The sequence below is a fragment of the Zootoca vivipara genome, chromosome 8 (assembly GCF_965207765.1).
Source record: "Zootoca vivipara chromosome 8, rZooViv2.hap1.1, whole genome shotgun sequence".
Lineage (NCBI taxonomy): Eukaryota > Metazoa > Chordata > Lepidosauria > Squamata > Lacertidae > Zootoca > Zootoca vivipara.
Window position 1 is genome coordinate 87,329,380 of NC_142591.1, and position 25,339 is coordinate 87,354,718.

At 52.0% G+C, this 25,339-nt stretch overlaps 2 protein-coding genes across 2 annotated transcripts in view; one reads left to right on the top strand and one right to left on the bottom strand.

The window, feature by feature from the left end:
* The first annotated feature begins 17 nt into the window (after positions 1–17).
* On the top strand, positions 18–1,552 carry LOC148684938 (uncharacterized). The gene has a single exon (XM_088676131.1). It carries the CDS (start codon positions 432–434, stop codon positions 1,287–1,289), a length of 858 nt encoding a protein of 285 aa, XP_088532257.1. The 5' UTR covers positions 18–431; the 3' UTR covers positions 1,290–1,552.
* A 2,225-nt stretch (positions 1,553–3,777) lies between these two features.
* The window catches only part of NUGGC (nuclear GTPase, germinal center associated), a 41,770-nt gene continuing 20,208 nt past the window's right edge, over positions 3,778–25,339 (bottom strand). Inside the window, exons 7-27 of the mRNA XM_088676423.1 lie at positions 22,876–24,145; positions 20,663–20,888; positions 19,720–19,932; positions 19,280–19,486; positions 18,592–18,773; positions 18,068–18,185; positions 17,025–17,120; positions 16,743–16,862; positions 14,746–14,959; positions 14,423–14,556; positions 13,322–13,507; positions 12,576–12,727; positions 12,070–12,229; positions 10,841–10,949; positions 10,212–10,345; positions 9,733–9,844; positions 8,389–8,585; positions 7,529–7,659; positions 6,717–6,843; positions 5,992–6,040; positions 3,778–5,229 (exon numbers count right to left, since the gene is read on the bottom strand). Of these exons, the coding sequence (XP_088532549.1) occupies positions 5,081–5,229; positions 5,992–6,040; positions 6,717–6,843; positions 7,529–7,659; positions 8,389–8,585; positions 9,733–9,844; positions 10,212–10,345; positions 10,841–10,949; positions 12,070–12,229; positions 12,576–12,727; positions 13,322–13,507; positions 14,423–14,556; positions 14,746–14,959; positions 16,743–16,862; positions 17,025–17,120; positions 18,068–18,185; positions 18,592–18,773; positions 19,280–19,486; positions 19,720–19,932; positions 20,663–20,888; positions 22,876–24,145 (4,286 nt within the window). The 3' untranslated portion in view covers positions 3,778–5,080. The remainder of the gene's footprint in view (positions 5,230–5,991; positions 6,041–6,716; positions 6,844–7,528; positions 7,660–8,388; positions 8,586–9,732; positions 9,845–10,211; positions 10,346–10,840; positions 10,950–12,069; positions 12,230–12,575; positions 12,728–13,321; positions 13,508–14,422; positions 14,557–14,745; positions 14,960–16,742; positions 16,863–17,024; positions 17,121–18,067; positions 18,186–18,591; positions 18,774–19,279; positions 19,487–19,719; positions 19,933–20,662; positions 20,889–22,875; positions 24,146–25,339) is intronic.

Consider the following 25,339-nt stretch of genomic DNA (forward strand, 5'->3'; position numbering starts at 1 on the left):
CGGGGAGGAGCCGAGGGGCTGTTACGGTATGTACTGAGCTAGAATCCTAGATCAATGGGCAGGGAGGATCTTAGCAGCCCAATCAGGCCCCAGGAGGGAAGCAGAATCAGCCTATCAGATCGGGAGGATTCTAGAATGCAACAACTGATTGGCCTGCAGCAGCCGCCCAATCAGGCTCCAGGAGGGAAGCAGAATACCCAATCAGACGGGACCCATTGTGTAAATGATGTCTATAAAGCCTGAGGTTCTGGGGGGAAATTCAATTCACTCTTTAGGAGATGCAATAGAGAGCATAAAATCACTGTGCAACTCCAAGTATATTTCACTGGTGACAAAGGTGGGATCCTGCTGAGCTGACCACCACACACCACATCACAGCCCGCCACTGCTGCATCGCACTGCACATCCAGCCTACAGCTCCGGGACCCAGAATGGCAACCGACAGCGGCTTCGCACCCTTCAGCCCGGCCTCAGGAGACTGGGAAGGATACGCCACCCACTTCCAGTTTCTCCTGGAGGCAAAGGATATCACTGATGCAGCCAAGAAGAGGGCGACATTCTTCAGCGTCTGCGGAGAGGAAACATTTGAGATCGCCCGGGCTCTCCTTGCGCCTGAAAATCTCGCAACCGTTCCCTACGACACAATAATGGAACGGCTGAAGGGACACTTCTCGCCGCAGCCCTCGGTGGTAGCTTCCCGCAACGCCTTCTACGCAAAGCGGCAGGCTCCCGGAGAAACCGTAACCGGGTACGTGACCTCCCTCCGCCAGGCCGCCCAGCTTTGCAACTTCACAGAGCTGGAGAATATGCTCCGCGACCGCCTTGTGGGTGGCCTGAGGGACGAGAAGCTGCAGCGGCGCCTCTACGCCAAGAAGGACCTGACGTTCCAGGTTGCCCTAGAGGAGGCCTTGGCAACCGAAGCCAAGAAGAGGTCAGCGCAAGGATTCCAGCCGAACGCATTGCATCGCACTGCGCATCCAGGTTACAGCTCCAGGACCCGAGGACTCAGAATGGCAACTGACAGCAGCTTCGCGCCGTTCAGCCCGGCCTCAGGAGACTGGGAAGGATACGCCACCCGCTTCCAGTTTCTCCTGGACGCAAAGGAAATCACTGACGCAGCCAAGAAGAGGGCGACATTCTTCAGCGTCTGCGGAGAGGAAACATTCGAGATCGCCCGGGCCCTCCTTGCGCCTGAAAATCTCGCGACCGTTCCCTACGACACAATAATGGAACGGCTGAAGGGACACTTCTCGCCGCAGCCCTCGGTGGTCGAGGATTACGAATACTAACCTCCTCCCAGGTGTGACGGGAACTTTGAGGGGAGGGGTGTTATGTACTTAGCTAGGATCCTAGAACATTAGGCAGGTAAGATCCTAGAATGCAGCAACCAGATTGGCCTGCAGCAGCAGCCCAATTGGGCCCCAGGATGGAAGCAGAATCAGCCAATCACACGGGACCCATTTTATAAATAATGTATATAAAGCCCGAGGTTTTTTGGGGGGGGGATTCAATTCACTGTTTAAGAGATGCAATAAAGAGCATGGAATCACTACGCAGCTGTTGAGTGCAGTATATTTCAGGCTCCTTCCACGCTGAGCCTCTTCTTCCAGACGAGGGAGCCTCTCTTGGGGTGGCCACAAGGGTCTGCTGCCCTTCTTGGGGCAAGGACAGGCTCTTTTGCTGACACCAGCGGAGACCTCTGTGCCGACATCCACGGACCCCCAGCCCTGTAGAGTTGGAAGGGACCTCGAGGGTCCAAGCTCCTGCATGCAGGGATCTCTCTTTGTCTTTGCAATTAATTTTTATTAATTTTCCAAATTTGAAACAAATTAACAGCAAATTACAGTGGTGCCTCGCTTAACAAAATTTCCGCTTAACGAAAGGATTTTTCGAGCAGAGGTTGCCTCGTTAGACGAATTCGTTTTATGAAAAATTTGTCTAGCGAATCGCGGTTTCCCATAGGAATGCATTGAAATTCAATTAATGTGTTCCTATGGGCAAAAAAAAAATCCAAAAAAAATCAATGCATTCCTATGGGATTCGCTAGACGAATTTTTCGTTATAAGAAAAGACTTGTGGAACGAATCAAATTTGTCTAGCGAGGCACCACTGTAATATGAATTTAACACCAATTTTTAAAAATGACTTTCCGCCCCCTCCAAGGTGCTTCTTTCCCCTTCCCTCCTTTGCTGCTCACAGTAAAATACTTTTTCTTCGTCTCTAATTGTTTTCCATCCATTTCTATTTCCATTGACTGCACAAGCTCGATTCCTGTTTAGACATTTTACCCAACAGCTTCCCCAATTAATCAAATATAATCTTGTTTTATCGATCCGTTAGTCTTAATTTCAAATCGCATTTCTTCCCATACAATTTAATCGTCCTGCCTTTTTGCGTTCGCTGCATTCTAATTAACAATACTGAGATTTAAACAGACTCCATAAACATCCAGGGAAGTCTGTTTTGTGCCTTGTTGTGCAATTCCCTTTTCACAAAACAAACCTCAGTCCATTTTCCCAAGCTTAACATGCTCCCCTCCCAGTCTTGCTATGCAATTCTTAAGCCCAAACACAGCATGTTCTTATCTTTTCTCCCAGAATTGTTATTCTCATACCAAATACCAGAGAGCCTTCCATCCCCCTCCCTCAGTCTTTACTCTAGAATTCAGAGCTGCGGCTTCCTCTTTCTGCAAATACTTTAAACACCAAAGGACACCCCTCCTACTGGAGTATTTTCTTTCAGAGATTCCATCCTTTGGTCCCTTTCATACTGTCCCTACTAATGAATGTTGAAAGGGGAATGGAACTTATACCTGATGTTTTACCGTGTTTCTCCTTATATTTTTCCTCAAAAAAACAAAAACACTATGGCTTATTTTCAGGGGATGTCTTATTTTTCCCCCTCCTCCTCCTCCTGCCGCAGCCGGCATTGCTGCTGCGCCTATCATTATGTCTTATTTTCGGGGTATGGCTTATATTCCTTGAATGCTTAAAAATCCTGCTACGGCTTGTTTTTGGAGAAACAGGGTATATCATCCTCCATTGCCCAATGCAGGGATCTCAACCAGATCACACGACTGATGGGACACCCAGCCTCTGCTTCCAAGGGGGTCCATTCCACTCAGTGTCAGAAAGTTCTTCTTTCGGAGCTGCCCTGGCCGTTTCCTCTCCATCCTGATAGGCTCATTATAAGCCAGCTGGCCACTGACCCCCTTCCCAGGATGGGGGCCATCAAGATCAGGCCTTCACCTTCTCCTTGGGTGGGGGTGGGACACATATTGACATTGCAAAGTCTTAAGCAGTTAACAAAAACGCTTAAACCTGACAAGCTATGATGGGGGAACAAGAGTTCCCCTCCACTGCACCCATCCAGCAGATTCCCCCCCCCCTGTACGTTCGGACTGAGGCTCTTCCATCCGCAGGTGGCTGCTGTTTCCAAGAGACATCCCTCCAGGTGTTTTGAGACTACAATTCCCATCATCCCTGACCACTGGTCCCGTTAGCTAGGGATGATGGGAGTTGTAGTCCCAAATCATTTGGAGGGCCGCAGTTTGCCTCTGTCTGATCTAAAGGCTGCACCATCAGGATGTCTCTTGGAAACAGCAGCCACCTCAGTGCTTCATCCTCTCCTCTGCCCGGGGATGGAAGAGCAAAGGAAAGTGGGTGAGGCCTTTGTCTCAAGTTACAACCACAGACAGAAGCAGGGAGCTGTTTCTCCCAGGATACTCAAGTTGAATCTGGAACCCGATGCCCCCAAAGAGCCAAAGAATGTGGTCAGTTCTGTCAAGCATTGAACATTTAATGCAAAACTTTGTGCAACTTTCAAAATAATCCAGATTTACTCTGTAAACCACATTGAGTACCTGCTAGGGGAAAAGGTGGGATACAAAGAATAGCAACAATAATGATAATGATGATGATAATAAAGTCCAAACGTGGGCCCCACCCCCCACTGGGCTGCTCAGTTGCTGACCCTCAGTTAACTAGCCAGGGAATTCTTAGAACTTTTGTTTTAGAAGCACAAGAGGGAGGCAGAGACCTAAGTGCCTTCTTGTCAGAAAAATGGCGATGGGGAGCGATGGGTGCCCTGCAAACAGAAAGAGAGGCTGACAGCCACAAAACTTAAGGAGCACTTTGTAATGTAAATATTTCTCAAGAGCATGTGGCTTTGGAAAGAAAGAAACTCTACTCAGCTGCCAGGCAGACAAACCCCTGTAAGGGTCTTTAGGGCAAAGCTGAGAGGAAAAACAGCGAGAAAGGCAAGCGGGAATCGAGAGTCCTTAAGGCCTTCTCTGCAGGCTGTCTGCTTCAACTGCAGATATTGGAGCAAAAAAGAGAGAGAGAGAAAGAAAAAAGAGAGAGAGAGAGTGCTGAAAAACCTCCCTCATTGAGACCCCAAAAAGACAGGAGATTCAAAGAGGGGAGGTGGTGGGTGAGTGATCTGCTTGTAGAGGGCAAAACAGAGACTCCCTGGCAAAGGTGCAAGGGCAGCTCCTGAAAAACAGGGCAGGCATGAGAAACTCTGCACCACCCAAGCAGTGAGGATGGAGGGAAAGGGCTCTTTCGCTTCACCCTTTGACCGCAAGAGGGGGGCGACTGGGAGCGAAGGGCTAACAGCTGCCCCAGGAGCTCCTCCTGCACTCCAACGCAGAGCTGCCCCCAGCCCTGAGCAGTCAGCTCATCCACAAACACCCCCCCCACCTATCCCAAGCGCTGATTCCGCAGACACAACTCCACGCCGGGCTGACTCCCAGCAACATTATTTTGTGTTGAGTAACGAAGGTCAGCCTGCCCAACTTCTTCCCCCCAGAAGACGCCACAGAAGCTCTAAATAAAACAGGGAGGGGCTCTGCAAGATTTATCTCGCAATATCTGCATTATCAGCGGGGCAGCCATGAACTTGCAAGAGGCTTCCCTGCCTGCTCTCGTGTCTGTCTCTGCTTTGCCAATGTAGCTCTCGGCTCCAGTTTGTCAAATGCAGAGAAAGAGAGCCCCCCCCCCCCCACACAGAGCCCCTGTGGGGAGGGACATGGGCCTGGCAAGGTCCCTCTGGAACCGGGAGGCTTCCAACCCAAGAGACTTCAGTGGGTCATCCAGGTGGCACTGGCAGGGCAAGGAGGGCCTGTCTCCATCTTCTCAGTCTTCAGGTTCCCACTCGCCTCTTCCTTCTCGGCGCTGAGAGTCGAAGACTTTCCCCAGATTCCCTCTTTGGCCCAGACACGGAGGACACCTGCCGTTTGGAAAAGGAGGAGGAGAAGGAGGCACGAGGCTTCATGGGCGCTGCAAAGCGGTGGCCTCCAGGCGATTAAAATCCCAGGTGGGGACGCAACTCGTCTCCTGGCATCACCTACACACCTTTCCCTGAATTCTTTTCAGTGCCTGCTAAAAACATTCTTCCGACAAGCTGGCCCAGATGCTTAGGAAGCTGATGCTAGTTTTAATCTGTTTCAAGTCTTTTGCTATGCCCTTAAATTAGAGTTAAATCTTCTGAGTGATTTATCTTTTTTTTGTAAACAACTTTGAAGGGTTTCTTCCTCGCCGCCGCCACCCCCGTCAGACAAGCTGTGCATTAATTTTTACGAAATCGCCACCACCACCCCGCTCTCTCGCACTAGAACGGACCACGAGGGCCAGTGAGCCAAAACCCAAGAGGGGACTCCCCTCTCCTTCTCCAGGCAGCACACAGGCCCCTTCCTGCCCAAAGACAGCACTTTCCCCACCCCCCATGAAGGCTCCCCCCCTTAAAAAAAACCCCTCTTATAACTACTAAAGCCCAGAGTCCTTGTTTTGAGTCCGTGCCAATTGTTTGAAGCTGAACAACAACCCTTGTCTCCTGCAAAACTTCCCTCCCAGGGGGCAGCTGTGTGTCCTCGCTGGAGGCAACAGGGAAAGGGGCCATTTACAAAGAGAGGTTGGAAGGACGCCTGTCGGGGACGGTCGGAGGGCTGTGCCACCCACTTTACTCCGTCCAAGTAATTCTTGTGTGTTTTACCTGCTGAACCAGGAATAGCAAACTGCTCACTGTCCACTTTCACAGGCACCTGGGGGGGTGACAAGGGGGGGGGAGAAGCAGGGCATTTTGTTAGCTGTTTCTGGCTCTCAGGTCATCTGAAGCCATCCAAAGCACTCTGACTAGCCTCCCAGAGAGTCTTTCCCCATCCAACAAAAAAGGATTTGGGCACAAGAGCCCCCTCCCCTCCTGCAGTTTCCGCAAACTGGTATTCAGAAGTATTGCTGCATTTCATAGAATCAGAGTTGGAAGAGACCACAAGGGCCATCCAGTCCAACCCCTGCCAAGCAGGAAACACCATCAAAGCATTCTTGACATATGCCTGTCAAGCCTCTGCTTAAAGACCTCCAAAGAAGGAGACTCCACCACACTCCTTGGCAGCAAATTCCACTGCCGAACAGCTCTTACTGTCAGGAAGTTCTTCCTAATGTTGAGCTGGAATCTTCTTTCCTGAAGTTTGAATCTTTGACGGAGAAGGAGGAGCAGAGCCATTGCTACCAACGGCAGCCCATCCAGAGCCCTCTCCCCCTCCACGAATCTGCCTAATCCTCTTTCAAAGCCATCCAGGTTGGGGGCCATCCCTGCCTCCTGGGGGAGGGAGTTCCACAGGTGAACTCTGCACCCTTAAAAGGGGTCCTGGCCCGCAGGTTCAAGGGCTGAGGGAGATGCTTTCAACCAGAGCTCCGGGGTCCTAGGGCAGCACTTACGTGGGGCTGAGGGGCTCCGAAGAGAAGGCCTGACTCCTGCTGGCAGCCCTCCAGGGCAGACCCTCGACAGGGCCCAGGGGCCGGGGCGGAGATCCCTGGCTTGGCGTCCATGGTCGTCCCCCTGTAGCTGGAGAAAGCCAAGTTGGGAAAGAAATCAAGCACCAGAATGTGCTTCACCCTCCACGTCCAACACAAAGGGGGAGGCTCCTCCCATTCAGCACCCCCCCCCCAGCTCCTCTCTCCTGACTGACATGGATGAATGGCCCAAGAGCAGGCAGGGGCTCTCCAGCAACCCACGTCAAGCGCCCTGGATCTGGCCCCTTTCGAGGGCAAGGAGGAGTCCCTGCAGCTGGAGTCTTTATAGCTGTGGCTCCCTGGCCCTTGAGCTCCCCCGCCCAGCTCAAAAATCTTGTGATTCTATTAAGGTAACAGGTAAAGGGACCCCTGACCATTAGGTCCAGTCGTGACCGACTCTGGGGTTGCGGTGCTCATCTCGCTTTACTGGCCGAGGGAGCTGGCGTACAGCTTCCGGGTCATGTGGCCAGCATGACTAAGCCGCTTCTGGCAAACCAGAGCAGCACACGGAAACGCCGTTTACCTTCCCTCCGGAGCGGTTCCTATTTATCTACTTGCATTTTGACGTGCTTTCAAACTGCTAGGTTGGCAGGAGCTGGGACCAAGCAACGGGAGCTCATCCCGTCACAGGGATTCGAACCTCCAACCTTCTGATCAGCAAGCCCTAGGCTCAGTAGTTTAACCCACAGCGCCACCTGATTCTATTAGTGGCCAGGAATTCCTCTAGGGCAGCTTACCTCAGGGAGGGGATCGCGGCAGGGCCTCCTCCTGCCCCAGACGCTGCGGCCTGGCCTTTGTGCTTCTTCTCCAGCTGTGGTTGCAGGAGCTCCCCTGCCCTCTTTTTTTGGCCATACGGGCACAAATACACCTGAGGGGGGTGTTGAGGGGGCAACAGAAGATACGGAAACAAATTAAGGTTTCTAAACACCTGGATAGGCTTGTCTATCTATGAATGTCCTCTGCAGGTGCCAAAAGGAATATAGCGAGTTGCACAAAGTTATATGTTGATGTGTTACAATTAAATATATGTTGAGAAATTTTTTTAAAAAAATAAAATAAAATTCTGATTAACCTGTGGCTTTATTTCCTAAAACAGATCCTGGAGCATCCCTCAGATCAGAACACAAAGAATCCGAATTCAGGTGGGGGGGGAAAGCAAAACCAGGCAGAGGCAGAGAAGAGGGCAGCCTGCTTGGGGCTGGAAGCACAGAAGGGGCTCCTCTGGGATTCATCCCAAGGCTCAGCCTTCAGAAGGGTTCTGGCATTGTAGGGGGCTGGACTAGAAGACCCTCGGGGTCCCTTCCAGGGGACCGGCCACCTTCACCCCAGCTGGGGCCTAAGGCAGGTGTGGGCCTCCTTGCAGGGGAGGTAGCTGCTCTCTCCGGGTCCTCCTTTCAAACCTCTGTGAGGTTATTAATTACTCATTGCTTTTATTTATTGAATTTGTACACCACGCTTCACCTGCAAATCTCAGGACGGTTCACAAAACAAAAAATGCAAGACAAAATACATAATAAAAACCAGGGCGAAAGCAAACCGGTAACCCTGTCCCCGCAGAAACACATTTGAAAGGGTATCGGATGTTAATTCGTTTTACCTGCATGGGTGCGAGAGAGATGGTACCGATCCGGGCATCCATGCATGTAGCCGAGGAGCTCGGGGGATCCTGACTCCCCTGCAGGCCCCTCCTCATTTCGGCGGAACTGTCGTCTCCTTGTGTGGGGCAGGGAAGGTTGTAACTGACGCAGGAATGCCTACAAATCTTGTCAACCTTGGCGCAGATGGTCATTAATTCTGTTGGTGGTGAGGAGCATAAAAAGCCCGTTAATATCTCTCTTAAGGCCCCACGAACCCAGACATGGCCACCTGAAACACCACACCCCTTTGTTCCCCTGGGTCTTCCACAGCCTCCCCCTCCCCTGGCAAGCAAAGACTTAGGGGCTAAACAGAGCCCTAACCCCTAAACACAAGGTGCGTCCAAGAATTGGCAACCCTCAAATCTTTTTCACGCACAGAAGTGGGCCAAGTGTGTGGCAGGGGCACAGGAAATGCCCCTCGGCAAGAAGCCCACCCACAAGCATATGAAAAAGCAGCCCCCACTTGGCTACCAGACACCGTGGACTTTCCGTTTTTCCTAGCGCTTGTTTATTGCGTATATAAGGTGGTATGGAACACAGTCCTACTCGGAGTAAACCTGCTTAAGTTAAAAAGCTCCAATGTCTGCATGTAAGAGCTGTTTGAGAGTGGAAGGGGCTCCCTCGGAAGATGGGGGGGGGCTCTCCTTCCTTGGAGGCTTTTAAACAGAGGTTGGATGCTCATCCCTCATGGACCGATTATCATAGAATCACAGAATGGGAAGGGACCCCAAGAGTCATCTAGTCCAGCCCCCTGCAATGCAGGAATCTCAGCTAAAGCATCTAGGACAGATTTTGTACACCAAGGATCACAGGGCAGTAAACGGCATAAAAGCACAAAATGGAAACACAAAATACGTAACAAAAACCCCCACAAACCACTACCTCCCTCTCCTACAAACACATTTAAATTATGGCTTTTGCATTGCAGGGGGTTGGACTAGATGACCCCTGGGATCCCCGTCCAACTCTATGATTCTAACTTGGGCTCATTCATTTCAATGAGCCTACTCCCAAGTAGGACTTGTCTGAACACGGCCCACTCCAGGCAGCTGGCAGGCGTCATGAATACGTGGCAAGAGCCACGAAGACCCAAGATGCCCAGAAGACCCAAAATGTCAGCGACACAGCAGGGCATCGCAAGACGCAGGCCAGGCCAAGGCAAGTCGCAGAAACCCAACATTAAGAGCCGCCCACCTGCACTTTTCCGGAGAATGGTCGGATTCAACGGAAGATGGTCCTGGAATGACGAGTTTCTAAAAATTGCCTCCACCATGGTTGGTGGGGGGGCGGGGGGACAGCCGTACCTGAGGTTATCTTTGCGTTCTTCTGGACAGGCTTCAGCAGCGGCTCCAGCTGCATTATCAGGGATGTCTGCAGCTCCTGGGCCAAATCCTGAAACCTCACTCCAATGTGTTGCTGGAAGGAAACGGTGCCACACTGAGGCCGCTGGCCCTAGAAGCCCACCCCCCCTTGCTCCTTCTACCGCCTGCCCCGCTCCGAGCACAGGAGGGGGCACTCAGAGCCACCTGCGTGCAGGACGGGGGCTTTCCTCCCAACAGAGAGACATGGGGGGGGAGATCCTGTGGCCCTGGCAGATCGCAGACTAGATGACCCTCGGGTTCCCTCCCCACTTTACAATTCTATGGTCCTGGACTTCCGGTTTCCTGCCAACCGAGAAGGGAGCCACAGGGGAAAGAGGGGAGAGCGCCAAGGCAAGGCGCTCCCCCAGAAAGTTCTGCTAGGCCAGGGTTTCTCAGCTCTCTGGAGCAGCCCACAAACTCACCTGCAGAACTTTCAGCCGCTCCTGCAGCAAGTTTGCAGCCGAATCAAAGATGGTGTGTTTCTCTGTGCGGATAAAATCCTCCATGCAGGACTTCATCCGCTGGAAGTAGCCGGGGCCAGACATCTGGGTGCAAGCTGGAGTGGAAGCACATGGCACATCAGCAGAACACAGAACCCCCCCCCCCAACTCTGCCCCCCAAGACTTCCTTGCTGAACTGGATCCTATCATACTGCAAAACCCTTCCTGCTTCCTCAGAGACTCCCTGCGCCCATCACACTTTGAGCGCTCTCCCCTCCTGTGGTTTCCATAAGGACGTAAGAGCTTGCAGGATCAGGCCAGTGGCCCACCTGGTCCAGCACTCTGTTCTCAGTGTGGCTGTTATAGGAATGCAGGAATCTAGGCAGACTGCCTCTGGATCAGGAAGTTCCATAAGTGCTTAAGATCAGCCTGCTGGGTCAGGCCAAAGGGGCATTGAGTCCCACATCCTCTGGGAAACCCACAAGCAGGATCTAATCTCCCCTCCTGCTGTTTCCAGCTCCCTCCCACCTTGGGGGCAGAGCATGAGCCATCTCAGCCAGCACGCACACGCACACGCACACACACACCGGCCCTTCTATGCCATTCTTCACCTGCATAGGCTGGCTCCATGCGTGTCCGGATCTCGGGCGTCAGGATGCGGGAACAGCTCCGCTGCCGTGCAGTGATGTCGTCCATCAGACTCAGGGTGAAGTTGAGCAACTGAGGGAAGAGTTCAGGAGTCTGGGTGAGCCTTCCGATCCGCGGGGTCCCTCAAAAACCCACCACTCGCCCCACGTGACCCCAACGTGTTTGTAAGTTTCTCCGCCGTCCTTCATCTGTACATCTCAGGGCGGTTTGCAGCATGATAAACACAACATACAGAATAAAAACAAGAACAAAACAACAACACACAGTTATGATGTCAGATTGGGAAAAATTGTGGAAGAAGGGTATGAAATTTACGGCATGTACTGTGCTGAAAGAGAATTTAATGAAAATGATGTACAGATGGTATTTGACTCCGGTAAAATTAGCGAAAATGTATCATAAAGGTGATAATAAATGCTGGAAATGTAAAGAGGAAGTTGGTTCATTCTATCATATGTGGTGGACATGCCGTAAGATAAAAGGCTTCTGGGAAATGATTTATAATGAAATGAAAAAGATATATAAAAATACATTTTTGAAAAAACCAGAGGCCTTTTTACTTGGAATAGTGGGGGAAGAAATTCCCAAAAAAGATGTTAACTTGTTTATGTATGCCACCACAGCTGCGAGGATTTTAACTGCCAAATATTGGAAAAAAGAGGAATTGCCCTCTCTACAGGAATGGCAAATGAAAATGTTGGACTTTATGGAACTGGCAGAATTGACAGGAAGACTCCGAGACCAAGCAGAGGAAAGGATGGAGGAGGATTGGAGGAAATTTAAATTATATTTAGGGAATTATTTTTGAGAGTTGAAAGTTTGAATATCTAGGGAAATACAGAAGTTAAGGCAATAGGGAGAAAAGTGGAGAGTAAAAAAAAAATTAAGAAAAATACAGGATGATGAAAATTAAAAGTAAGGAAATAGAAACTGTTATAGCTGAATTTAAAAGGAAAATCAGATAGAGGGGAGTTGGGGAAGCAAAAGAGACAATGAGTTAAAAAGATAATATAAGATGATGTATGTGTTTTTTTTTCTGTTTGTATTGTTGTGTTTTTGTTTTCTATAAAAACTTTTTAATAAAAATATTTATGACTAACAACAACACACAAACACAACCTATTAACGCCCCCCCCCCGGACCTCAGGGGCAACCGAGGCAGAGAGCCCCCCCCCCACTTCCCCAGCCTCACCCTCGCTCCAGCCGCCTCCATCTGCTGGCGGCAAATGATGTTTATTGCAGCTGCCACCCTGCTCTGCTTGCGGAGTTTCTTCCGGAGGTCTTTGAAGAAGCACCTCAGCTTGTCCAAGATGGCAGCAGCAAAGCCCTGAATGGACTCTTTCAGCTGACAGCTAGGAGGAAGCACACACGCAGAGGGGTTGGGAGAGAGCTGGCTGGCCCACCTCCCTCCTCCAGGCCCCCTTGCAAGGGCACAGCGCCCCCACCTCCCCGAGTCCCATCCATGCAGCCTTGGCCCCCCCCCAAGACCCTTGCAGGAGTGTCTCTGGCTGCCCCCCTCCCTCGGCAGCAGCCCCAAAGCTCTTCCCTCCAGGGCTGCAATTCAGCCAGCGGACTCTCCTCCCTTGGAGATTTCCAAGCGGAGGTCGAATGGCCACATGCCAGGGCTTCTGGACCTTCGGGGGCCCCTGCCAATGCTACAATTCTGCGATGACACCTAGCCTGGCCCCTCGTTCTCACTTGAAGACCTCGTTCCACGTTGCAGCCAGGGTCTCCCAGATGGGTTTGGTGAGGTGGCTGTTGAAATCCACCACGCAGTTGAGGGTCGGAGAGGCGTAGAGACCGTGGTGATTGCAGGCGGCCCGGTATGTGGCGTGTGGGTAGCCGTTCACCTGCCAAGGGAGGAACGGAGAGCGCAGCTTGAAAAACGGAGCTGGCCAAGGCTGGGCGGGGATGTTCTCCGGAGGCAGAGCCATCGCAGGCATCGGGGGGGGGGGGAACCCCACAGAATCAGACGACCAACTCAAGGACGCAAATGGAAGTCTTCCCTGGCAGTCGCCAAACCAAGGAGGTGCAGGGTGAGGGCTCCCCGTGGGTGGCTCCGCTTCCCCACCCCCGGTTTGGGACTCTGGGCACCCTCCAAAGGGGGCTCTTCTGCCTAAGCCCCACGGAAAGGAGCAGGAGATGCAAGGAGAGTCTGCAGGATCAGGCCAATGGCCCACCAATTCAGCATCCTGTTCTCCTGGTGGCTGAGCCCAAGAGCCCCACGGTTTCCACCAACCGATCTTCAGGAGCGTGGCTCCCTCCCATGCCTAGCAGGGCTGCAAGAAGGACTTCCTTTCATCTCTCCTGAATCTCCCAACATTCAGCGCCAGGGGATGCCCACCCATTCCAGCTAGGGCTCAAAGGATCCTGGTGGATGGTGCCCTCTGCACGCATTTTCTGTGTCACAAAAGGCTTTCAGGAGGAGAGGAGAGCCGGCTTACAGGGCATCCCCAGCTCCTGACGATGTCCTGGCACAGCTCCTTGGCCCTGCTGGTGCCCTTGGCCAGGCTGGCGAAGAGAAGGCCTTCCAAGCAGTGCCGGGTGTCGCGGAGGCTGCAGTCGATGGCCTCCTGGAGGAGGCTGGGGAGCTGCTGCAGGGACTGCCACACACTCTCCTGGATGTCGGTCTGGGGAGGAAGAAGAGGGACGTGAGAGGCTGCAGGGCTTTCTGTAAGCAGCAACCGAGGGTGAGTGTGGAGTGGATGAGCCCCACAGTAGGAAAAACAGTGGTGCCTCGCAAGACGAAATTAATTCGTTCCGCGAGTCGCTTCTTCTTGCGATAATTTCGTCTTGGGAAGCACGGTTTGCTGCGGCAAAACAAACAAACAAACAAAAACCCCGCAAAAAACTTCGTCTTGCGAAGCACGGCCATAGAAAACTTCGTCTTGCGGTGTGGGGTGAGAAAGGTTCATAAATAGACCAAATGGATGGATTAAAAGGTTTGAAATTGGATAGTACAAGGATGCTGGCCGGGGAACTAGGGAAACTGCTACCTGGGGAAGGGAGGGGTGGGAGGTGAGATCAAATAAGAGAAGGGATATATTAGAATTTGAAGTTAGGATATTTCTTTTTAGGGGGAAACTAAAGGCTAAGGGAAATTTTAAAGAAATAGTTAAAAATAAGATATTGTGAAAATCGTAATTATTATGCTTAACATAGAGAAAGCTGTGAAGATAAGATCTGGAATGGACCTGGGTAGGGAGGGACGGGGAAGTCGGGGATAAGATTGTAATAAGAATTTGCTTTTGCTTTTTTTACCTTTTTGTGTTTGTTTTTTCTTTTTATATTTTTCTTTTTTGGATTTTTGTGCCTGCTTTCTTTTATTTTGTTTATAAAAACTTCAATATATATATATATATAAGAAAACTTCATCTTGCGAGTCACCAAAAACATCACAAGACGCTTTCGTCTTGCGAGTTTTTCGTTGCACGAGGCATTCGTCTTGCGAGGTACCACTGTGCAAATTTTAGTGCTGGTCCTAATACAGGCGAGCTTCTAACTACTGGCATTTTCATTAGAAAGGAGCCCGCTCCCAAGCTCACCTCTGCTCTCTGGCTGGTCAGGTAATTCACTATTTGGCTCAGGACCCGAGCCAAGTCCCGGATGAGCTTCTCTGCCGCCCCCATGCTGTGCTTCAAGGCTGTGCGGATGGCAAACGCCTTCAAGGCCGGTATTTCTGGATAAAAGGAAAGCGGGGAATAAAACGCACAGCAGACGCACCATCCTTCATCTTCCAGAAGAGGTGTCCTGCGTGTCGACAGAGGATGGGGTCCACCCCCCCCCCCCGCAAAGGGCCGCTGGTTTCTGCACCTGACTTGCAGAGGGCAGCCTGTTCTGCAGAACAAGAACCAGCCCCTCCGAGTACCTGTGTCCTGGGGGTCGTGGAAGACTTGAGGCTGGCCGTCTCTGATCAGCTTCCCGCAGAGCTTGAGATATTCTGTAGAGCTGACCGTGAACACCGGAAGCTTGCCGCGTAGGGATTCAACGTTGCCAGACTCCGACCTGACGGCATCGCCTTCCTCCAGGTCTTCATCACCATCCTCCTCGCTCTCCGGAGACGCTGCTTTCCTGGTCATGTCCTACAACAAGAAGCTCTGCCGTGGGACTCCAAAAGAGCAAACAATGGAATGAGTTCCTCACCAAGGACAACGTAACGTCTGATGGGCAGGCATACAAATTTAATAGCAAAGATGCTTCCCCAGATCTGCCACACAGCCTGCAACACAGGTGGACCTCCAGGAGGATGGGCAGGTAGGTCTTGCTTGCTCATCTGCAAGGCTCTCAATGGATCTTGTGGCTGTTACAAGCTAACGAAGAAAAGCCTGCAGGATCAGAAGATTCCACCTAAACATTAGGAAGAACTTCCTGACAATAAGAGCTGTTCGGCAGTGGGATTTGCTGCCAAGGAGTGTGGTGGAATCTCCTTCTTTGGCGGTCTTTAAGCAGAGGCTAGACAGCCATCTGTCAGGAATGCTTTGATGGTGTTTCCTGCTTGGCAGGGGGTTGGACTGGATGGCCCTTGTGGTCTCTTCCAACTCGTATGATTCTATGACCAGGCCCAAGGGGGCCTCTGCAGTCCAGATCTCCTGTTCTCACAGGGGCTAGCCAGGTGCCCCAAAGGGAAACCAGCGGGCAGGATCCGAGCACCAGAGCAACACTCTCCCCTCCTGCGGCTTCCAGCAAATGAGATTCAGAAGAGCAGAGCTAGGGCTTTCGCCTTTCCTCGCAGGGCCCCAGTGGGCTGCTCTTTTCTGCGCCTTCCCCAACTCTGGCCGGACCAAAAGGACTTCCAGTATCCCCAAAGGCACACAAACAGGCAAAACGCTCAAGGTGAAGCTGGAGAGGGAGAAGGGGCGGCTTGCGCTTTCGTGGCCAGGCGCCTTCGTGATGCTCACTGTGCAACGGGAAAAGAGCTGAGGGAGAGAAGTCCCTTTGGGTGAAGAGGTCTGGTGCAGGCTTCCCAATGTGCCTGTGTCGGCGGAGGCCATGAAGAATCATAGAAATGTAGAGTTGGAAGGCACCCCAAGGGTCATCTAGCTCAAGGGATCACAGGGATCACAGCTCAAGGATCCCTGACAGATGGCTGTCCGCCTTCCAAGGGAGACTGTTCCACTCTCAGATGTCTCTCACCGTCAGAAAGTCCTTCCTAATGTTTAGTAGGAATCTCCTTTCTTTTCCTTAGTTTGGGTCCCACTCGTTGGAGCAGAAGCAAACAATATTGCTCCGTCTCCCATGCTTACCTTCCAAGTCCCGGACTGCAGAATCCGGGACCAGCAGCCGTGTGACACTGGAAGTTGTGTCGACGTAACTTCCGGTGTCGCTTTGCCCTTCTATGGGCACCAAAAATGGCCGGCGGCGGCTTCGAAAGTCGCTTGTACGCGTGTCAGGAAGTGTGTTGACGCAACTTCCGGTGTCGCTCCGCCCATCTATGGGCACCAAAAATGGCCGCCGCCGACACCGGAAGTCGCGTCTATGCACTTCCGGACATGCGTAGATGCGACTTTTGAAGGGCAAATCGGAAAGAAAAAAATGGCCGCTGGCAGGAGAAAATAACGGAGAAAAACGGGAGACGAAGTGATACGGGGGGGCCACCGGGAAAAGGTAAGTAAAATCGGGGTTTTCCCGGAGAAAACGGGATACTTGGCAGCTATGCTCCCATGTTGCAGCCCTGAACCCTGCAGGTAGGTGAGGATGGCTCCCATCTCAACTGCGTTTCCCACGCGTTTTGTGCAGCGGGTTCTCCCCCCCCCCCGGCAAATGCCGCTGTGGATCTGCTTCCAAGTCTGCCTCACCAGGCAAGGGAGGGCAAATGCCAGCTTGCCAGCCCCTGGCTCCTCCGCCCCTCTTTTGGCTCAGTCCTACCTCCAGGCTGGCGCTGAACTCCAACTGAATCTGCTGCTTGGAATACTTATTCCGGGCCCGGACGCAGATCAGGCTAATTTCGCGCAGCTTCGCCTCCTTCTGCCTCTGCAAGGCACTGATCTAGACGGGAGAGAGGGCAACAAGGGGGAAACTGAGGCACAAGCAAAACCAGATACAGCCACGTGAAGGTTGCCCGGGTGTGTGTGTGTGTGTGTGTTGAACCAGGAGGACGAAAAGTAGCCATGCCCGGGCTTGGAGGTGGCGGAGAGATACAAGACTTACTCTGAACTCCTTTTCCAGAAGGTCGTGGCGTCTTTGGAGCCAGGCGTCTTTGGAGTCGGAGGCATCGCAGCCTGGTCTCTCCCACGGCAACAGCTGCTACTCAAAAACACACAGAGCGTTATCATCTGTGGCTTGTGATAGCAAGAGCACAAAAAGCAGTCGTTGCCCCAAGAGCCTGGCTCGAGTTTAGCCTAGAGATTCTTCCTGCCTCGGAGCCCTCCTTCCTGCAAAGAGCTCAGCTCCCCAGGAAGAAAGCAATGTCTCTGGGGCTAAGCTGGATCTCTGTTGCCATACAGCATTACCCAGAGTTGCAGGAATATCCAGCCTAGCAGGGATCAGGGCCGGCCCAAGACATCTTGCCACCTGAGGCAAACCACAAAATGGTGTGTGTGTGTGTCCCCCCCCCCCCCGGCCCAGCCAGGGAAGAAGCGGGGAGGGAAGATCAACATCAGGAACAAAGAGAGAATAAAGATCTATATCGTGATCCTAAGCCCCCTTGCCTCGTGGGTGGTCAGCCCTGGCAGGAATCAAACAAACAGGTGAAAGAATTCTGGGTTGTTATTATTTTTAATACAAAATTGAGATGACCCCGGAGAAGGCGGCGTTCCCTCCGCTCAGATGGGCCTTGCGAGACATCTGCTGGTCTCAAGTCTGATCATCTCGCAAGTCTTAAAAGCAGGCTGTGTCAAGAGCCATGCAGAGTGCGGGTGCAGCTCTCCCGACGCAGAACGGGCCGCCTTTCAAGAGGGGCAAGCAAGTCTGGCCTCCTGGGCCCAGATTCACCCCTCCAAAAGACAGCCAGAACGCCACCCGGCGAAGTGGTGGGAATAAGGGCCTCTTCCCCCTCCCCAGCACCAGGAGACACAGGCCCCCAGACGCAAGGAAGGGAGAAACACAGGGAGCTTTGCTCAGGACCCTCTGTATCTTCCAGCTCTGCAAATCTCTTGCTGCAGCAGGTTCAGCAGGGGAGCAAAGCAGGTTTCTGAAACGGCACATCCAACTGGGCCAGGGGGAAACCGCCTCGATGAGTGGTTTTTACAGACCTGTTGCTGCAAAGATGCACAGAGCCTTTCCTTCTCCCCCTCGGCTTGCATTTTCTGATTATCCAGCTCTCTCAGTTCATCTTCTATCAGCTGAATCTCTCCTCTCAAGTCCAGGTTCCTGCAAGATTCTGGGGAGTGAGCCCTTTCGTGGGGAGCCAAGCCTCCTCCCACAAGAGAGTGCCGACGGGATGGCAGAATCCGAGGCTACCCAACAGCTTGATGTGCTCCCCTTGCTTTAGACTACAACCCCCATGATCCCCGGCAACTGGAAAGGCTGGCTGTGGCTGATGGGCCTTGCAGTCCAAAACACCTGGGAGGGCTGCTGTCTCAGAGCATCCTTTGCCCCACTGGCCATTAAGCCGCCAGCCGGTCTCCCCCCCTCCCCTTATGACCCAAGCACAATGTCCAGGCAGCCTGGGATCTTGAAATCATCCACGCAGCAAGAGCATTGTGGGATTTGGGGGTGCCAATCTGTGGTGCCTCTCTCTCCCCGTCCACAACGGAGGAGCACAAACCAAGGTTACCTGACGATATCCGTAATGTTGAAGCTGTCCGACTTGGTGCAAACAAAAGCCAGGCTGCCATACAGGCCGTCCATCAGCAGCTGCCTGCGCACACTCGCACTCAGGGTCTCCTTCGCCGTCTTGTCGTCCACGGCTCGGGTGATGCTGGCAACCACCCACACGGCACAGCAGTTCTTCAGGTACTGGGGGGGGGGGGGAGGAAGGAAGCGACAGTTAAACACACGGCAGCCCTGCACATACCTGCCAAGTTGCTGTCGGAGAAATAAGGGACCGGGCCGGAGGCAGCAGACCGGAAGTAGCGCTGCCGCCATTTTGGAACTGGGCGGAGCATGCTCAGAAGCGACTTTTGATGCTGCTTTGCCCAGTTCCAAAATGGCCACCGCGCCAGAAGTCGCACTGCAGCCATTTTGGAACTGGGTAGAGCAGCATCAAAAGTCGCTTCTGAGCATGCTCCACCCAGTTCCAAAATGGCCGCCGCGCCAGAATAAACCGGGGGGAAACAAAAAAATCCGTTTTTTCAGCTAGGATCAGCTGGAAAAACGGGGATTTCCCGGGGAATACGGGAGACTTGGCAGCTATGGCCCTGCAACCCGGCGGTGAGCCAAAGTAACGATACACAACCAGGATCATGCCAGGGAGAAACGCTCGGGGCCCAGGAGAGCAACGCTTGTCCAGCCCAGTCCCCCACCTCTTTGGCCACGCTGTCTCTGGCCGCGTTGGCGTCTCGGATGCCGGGCAAGTCCACCAGCACAGCCCCCGTCTTCAACACTTCCGCCTTAGCGAGACGGATCCGGACGCATTTCACAATGGGCCAAAACTCCCCGCCTTTCATCTCCCGCAAATTGTCAGTTCGGGAGTCGATGAACCTCTCAATGGTGGCGCGGAACTCTGTCGCCTGCAAGGAAGGGAAGAAGGGAGGTCAGCATCCAAAACCTGCTTTTCCAAGATGTGCCTCGAACAAGTCAGAAAGTTGGAAGGGACCCCAAGAGTCATCTCACAGGATTCACCACTAGCTGTTCAAGTGGAGGACTGTTTCCTTGAAACGAAGCCGGCCTTCTCCGCTTACACTGACGCAACAAAGCCTATTTCAGAATTCCAAAAGCACATGCCAATCAATGCTTCACTTGCCGTCTCGGCGCAGATGTGCTTCACCGTCCCAAGGTGCTGTGTCACCTCCTGCATCTCCTCCAGCTTCTCTAGCTCATCGACTCTCCCGTAGACGGCCTTCACGCGGCTGTAGGCGGCCCCAGCTTCCGTCTTGCGGTCCGGGCAGCGCCTCTTCAGGTGGCCAAACTTGTCCTTCATGTCTTCAAGGAGAGCCTTCAGCTCCTTATCCCACTCCTGCAGGAGGAAAAAACACGATGGAGAACAGGGACACCTGTCGGAAGCGAGAAATCAATGGGAGTTGGGATTCCAGTCTGGAGGGCACCAGGTTGGGGCAAAGGCTGCTTTTAAATAGAATCACAGAATCGTAGAGTTGGAAGGGACCTGAGGGTCATCTAGTCCAACCCCTTGCAAGGCAGGAATCCCAGCTGGAGAGTCTCTGGCAAACAGCCACCCAATCTCTGCTTGAAAACCTCCAAGGAAGCAACTCTTACTGTTGGAAAGTCTTTCCTGGTGTTTATAGGGAATCCCCTTTCTTGTAACTTGAATCCACTGGTTTGAGTCCTATCTTTGAGAGCAGGAGTGAACAAGCTTGTTCGATCTTCCATGTGACAGCCGATCAGATATTGGAAGATGGCTCTCCTATCTCCTCTCAGTCTCCTTTTTTCCAAGCTAAACATGCCCAGATCCTTCAACCATTCCTCATATGGCTTGGTTTCTGGTCATCTTCTGCACACCTTACAGCTTGTCAATACATATATTTGTTTAATGGCATTATGATCCTGGCTGGGGCAGTTTTACTTACAATTCCTTCCATAACGATCCCAGGCTGCTTTGTTCCCTTCCCCTCCCCGCTAGCCCCTTCCAGGATGTCTTAGCCTCCGGTGCCCCCACGAACCCCAACGCAGGAGACCGGCCCCTGCAAAAGAGAGCCGGGGGGGACCTGCCCTCCAGCCGCCCAACTTACCTCTCGGGAGAGAAACTCCACATCCGCCTCGTAGGGGCTGCTCCCGCCCGCCCGCGAGACCTCCACCACCACGGCGGTGCAGGCTCTCATGGCCGAGGTGGGCAGCACTGCCTCCTCATCCAGAAGGGCGTTCAGCAGGCAGCTCTTCCCTGCCCCCGTGTTGCCCACCACCGCAATGTGGGTCTGGGGCATCTGGGTGGCCTTCTGGAGAGAGGCAACCTGCTCTCTTGAGGGGAGAAAGAAAGCAAAGCGTCAGCAGCTGCAGCCGCTTCACTCTAATACGCACACAGTTTAAATTCCATCGAAGTTTGTTTGTTTCTTCATCTTTAGTGTTCCATTCCAGTAGGAAATCATAAATTTTTGATATGTTTTTCCCCTCACTTGATAATACCGTTTTTTTCTAATATTGTCTTAGAATGCTCAAATCCTTTTGATTTCCTATCCTTTGTGAACACACTGTATATTTGTTGGTATTCCCACCACCCCTGTAGACGTTCTTTAAGTGCTTCATATGGTTTCATCCTTAGCTCATTGTCTTGCTCTGTCAGGATATCTCTATACGTTAACCATTTTGTTTTCATGTTTATTTTTTTCACTGACAGGGTCTCCTGGGGAGATAGCCAACCTGGCGTTTTCCTTTCAAACCATTCTTTATATTTGGACCAGACTTCGAATAACGATTTTTTTTATACAGTGGTTAAAAAAATCCTTATGTACCCTCACCTTATCGTACCCAAGATACGCATGCCAGCCATACCGATTTTGAAATCCCTCTAAGTCCAGCACTTCTGCATTGTCTAATTTCAACCATTCCTTCAACCATACTATACATGATGACTCGTAATATAGTTTAAGGTCAGGTAAGTTTGATTCCCTTTTTAAAGAGTTATCTTTGCGGGTGTAATGTGGGAAAATGGGTGAACCTGCCCCAAGTGCTTGGTCCATGTCTTGATCAGCCTGGGTTCTGTTGAGGGTTATCATGCCAGCTGCCCCAAAGGGCCTAAGCAGGACCCCTCCGCCTTTAGCAGCACTGGCAAGAGGGAGAGGGATCTGCTCAGAGTGGGAGATGAAGGTGACACGCTGTTTGGTTCAGAAGAGCATGGCGAGCCAGGGGGGTAGTGGATCTCTCTTGTATCTTTAAAAGGCTTACTTCTAAGACCAGAAAAACAGTACAGTGGTACCTCTGGATACGTGCCTGATCTGTTCCGGGGTGCCGTTCTCACCCCCAAAAGTACGTATCCGGAGCGGTGCTTCCACGCACATGCGAAGCGCTGATAGAATGCTCCTGCACATGCGCGAAGAATGGCTTTGCGCATGCGCGCGCAGTGGAACCCGGAAGTAAACACTTCTGGGTCCGCCAGGTGCTTAAGCTGAAAATACGCAACCTGAAGCGGACGCAACCAGAGGTGTGACTGTAATTAGTTCACAATGTACCAGCATCTCTTAAAAGTATAGGTAGCTAGGGTGAGACAATAAACACTTTATACTTTGAACCGAACTTAGTGGGAAAGGAGTTTTCTTTAACCAGGAACTCTGGAAAAGGCTGACTACTGGGAAGCAGGAAGTCTCTAATGTTCTGCTGGAGCTGTGCAAACTCTGATCACATCTAAGCCACACCTCCCTCTCTCTCTCCCCCACATAAGATTTACCATTATTTAGTAGGAAGGCAGGTTGCTGAAAGGATTGGAGCCAAAGTTGATCCATTTAATTAGAGAAAAACTATTGCTGACCCCTTTTGGACTTTTTGTGTGAAAAGTAAAATGAACTCATGATATTTAGGTTTGAAAACTGGAAAAAATACTGGTTTATAGAAGGTAGAATAAATAAATAAATAATTCCAGTAGCACCTTAGAGACCAACTAAGTTTGTTCTGGGTATAAGCTTTTGTGTGCATGCACACTTCTTCAGATATCTGGATTTTTTTTATTTTTTCAGCTGCGTCAGACCAACACGGCTACCTACCTGAATCTAGAAGGTAGAATAGTTAGACGTTATCATGGAGCAAATGTTTTGAATATTCTTTTTTATGTAACTGGCAGGCAGAGAATCAGAAGCCCTTTCCCTTTTCCTTTCTTTTTCTCTCCCCCTCCCCCATACATGCTTCTCTCTCTCTCTCTCTCATTTTCTTGTTTGTATACAGATTTTTTTAAATCTTGTATCATAAAAAGCTGTAATAAAAAATTTACGAGCAAAAGAAAGCGGGAACATTTTACCTCCACTTCTCCATATGCAGCCAGTCAATCCCTTCCAGGGACTCCAGGGATCGCAAGATCTCTCCGAGGACAGACTGGCACTCCTGCAACTGAAACTCAACGTCTTGCTCACAGGATGCCCAGTCTTTCGGGACATCGCTCTGGGCTTCAGCAGCATAAGGCCAGCGACCGCTCTCTGCCTGGGTACCAGAAGCACTGGGGCAGCCTCTCGACTTGGAGGAAGAGCCTGTGTCTTCAGAGCCCAGAGGGGAAGGGCAGGGCCCAGACTCATCGTTGGAGCACCCCTGCTCCCCATCCAGCTGCCCCATCACCTCACCCTCCCGAGGTGGTCTCCTGTCTCCTGACACGGAGGAGTCTCTTTTGGAGCCCAGAGGAGGAGGAGGACAGGCCACCGATTCATCGTCTGAGCACACGCGCTCCGACGTATCCAACTGCGAGCTCAACTCAGCCTCTTCTAGCCAGCAAGGAAGGAGGAACCGGTCTCTGTTTCCAAAGTCTCCAGAGCTTGTGAAACTCTCTGGCTGCCTGTTTGCTGAGGCTTTGGGTTGATGCAGGACTGTGATGACTGGGGAGCAAGCCGTGGGGTACGCTGCGTCACAGCTGGGGCCGCCCTGCCTTTCTCCAGGATCACACGGGTCCTTTTCTTCCTTGACCTTGAAGCTCTGAGAAACCCAGCAACCCAGAGCGGAGGCGCCATCTTTCTGTTTTGAGGGGCTGCAAGCAGGCACCTGACCGCCAGACCCACCTGTGACCAGCAAGGGGTCCCCTGGAGCTTCTCGGGGAGGGCTGCTGGAGTCCTCTTGACCTTCCCATCCCGCCCCACAGCTGCTGCTGATCAGGTCCTGCTCAGGATCTTTCCCGACGCTCTCAGCCATGCCAGCAGAACCAGGATCCTCAGAGGAGGGCAGAGGCGAGCCTGGTCTCTTCAGCGCCAAGGGATGCTCGCCTGGATTGCTCACCTGAGTTGTGCTGGAGCAAGAAGCAGTCAGATCTTCGCTCTTCACGTCGCCCAACATGGGGCAGCTGGCTGGCTCACAAGCAGCAGCCGCAGACGTTGTGCTGGAGGGAGAGGAGGCGGCGAGATTTCCACCGCCATCTCGGAAGGGATGCTCTTCGTAAGGCGGCCCCTGGGGATGTTCCACGCCTCTCCTCGCACCAGCAGACAATAACGCAGAAGGCGGGTCAACACCAAGGTCACATTCCGTATCGGAGGAAATAATTTTAGAGCAAGGGGGCTGAAAGGGTTGCGGCGGGATCACTGCAAGCATCCCTAGAAGATACAGAATGTCTATAAACATTCGCAGTTCCCTTGGTTTCGTTAAACCATCCTCAAGTACCCCTTACCCGATGCGATAAAAAACATTCTTCAGAATAGCACAACCCACTCAAGAAAACACAGTAAAATTCAGAACAGCAACAATCAGTTGTAGGCTTATTTAACATCCAGTGAAAACAATTTAATATACTTAATTCAACAGAATTGAGGGAGCTTGGTCCTGGGATATGAGCTTTTCAAAGTCTGATAGTCGTTTGCACCTCCAGTGCCCCCCTGCTGCCCCTTCGCGTCCCCCTAGGTAACCCCCCACCCCCCCAGGGGACAGCACTGCCCACTTGGGCAACCACTGGTCTAGACCCCTTCCAGTGTGGGAATCAACTGGCCTTTCTATCCAGAGAGGGACGGGGGGGAGAGGGACTTCGACAGGGTCCTCCAGGGGCTTCCGATACCATCTGCCATGGTGGTCCCTTCCTGAACCAGCTCTGCAAGGTATGAACTGGAAGCATTAGCAACCCGTGTGGAAGAACTCCCAGGTGGCACCTGAGCCAAGACAGCTTGGGCTGGGTCAGCTCTAGTCTGCCCTAAGCAGTGGGGGGTATTTCCTAGTGGAGAAGCCAGGAGCTCCTCCTCTGTAGTTTAAAACACCCCCCCAACTCTCCAAGCACAACAGCCTTCCTTTCCTGGCACCCTTCTGAATAGGTGACATTTGTCGCTAAGTCTAAGTGCAGGCGAATCCCACGATCCTGAGACTGTACCAATTCAGACTCCGGGTGGGAAGTCTGAAATTCCCACGTACCTAGAAAGAACGGGTCCAAGCCATTTCCTGCTTGTCGCACGATTTTCAGGCACTTGTCCAAACCGTTTTGCCTTTGCCCGGTCACTTTCCCCCAGAAAACCCGCTCTTTTTCTGTCAATCCGGTAAAAAACTCAACAGACATTTGCTCTCATTCAGCGGTAAAGAACAGGTTTTCCCAAGAGAAAGAGGCAGGGCAAGGGCAAGTCTGGATGAGCCCTAAATTGCCCTCCACTTGCCATTGCCTAATAATGATAATAATAATAATAATAATAATAATAATAATAATAATAATAATAATAACAACAACAACAACAATAACAATAACAACAATAATATGCCACCCATCTGACTAGGTTGCCTCAGACACTCTGGCTGGCTCCCAACAAAACTTA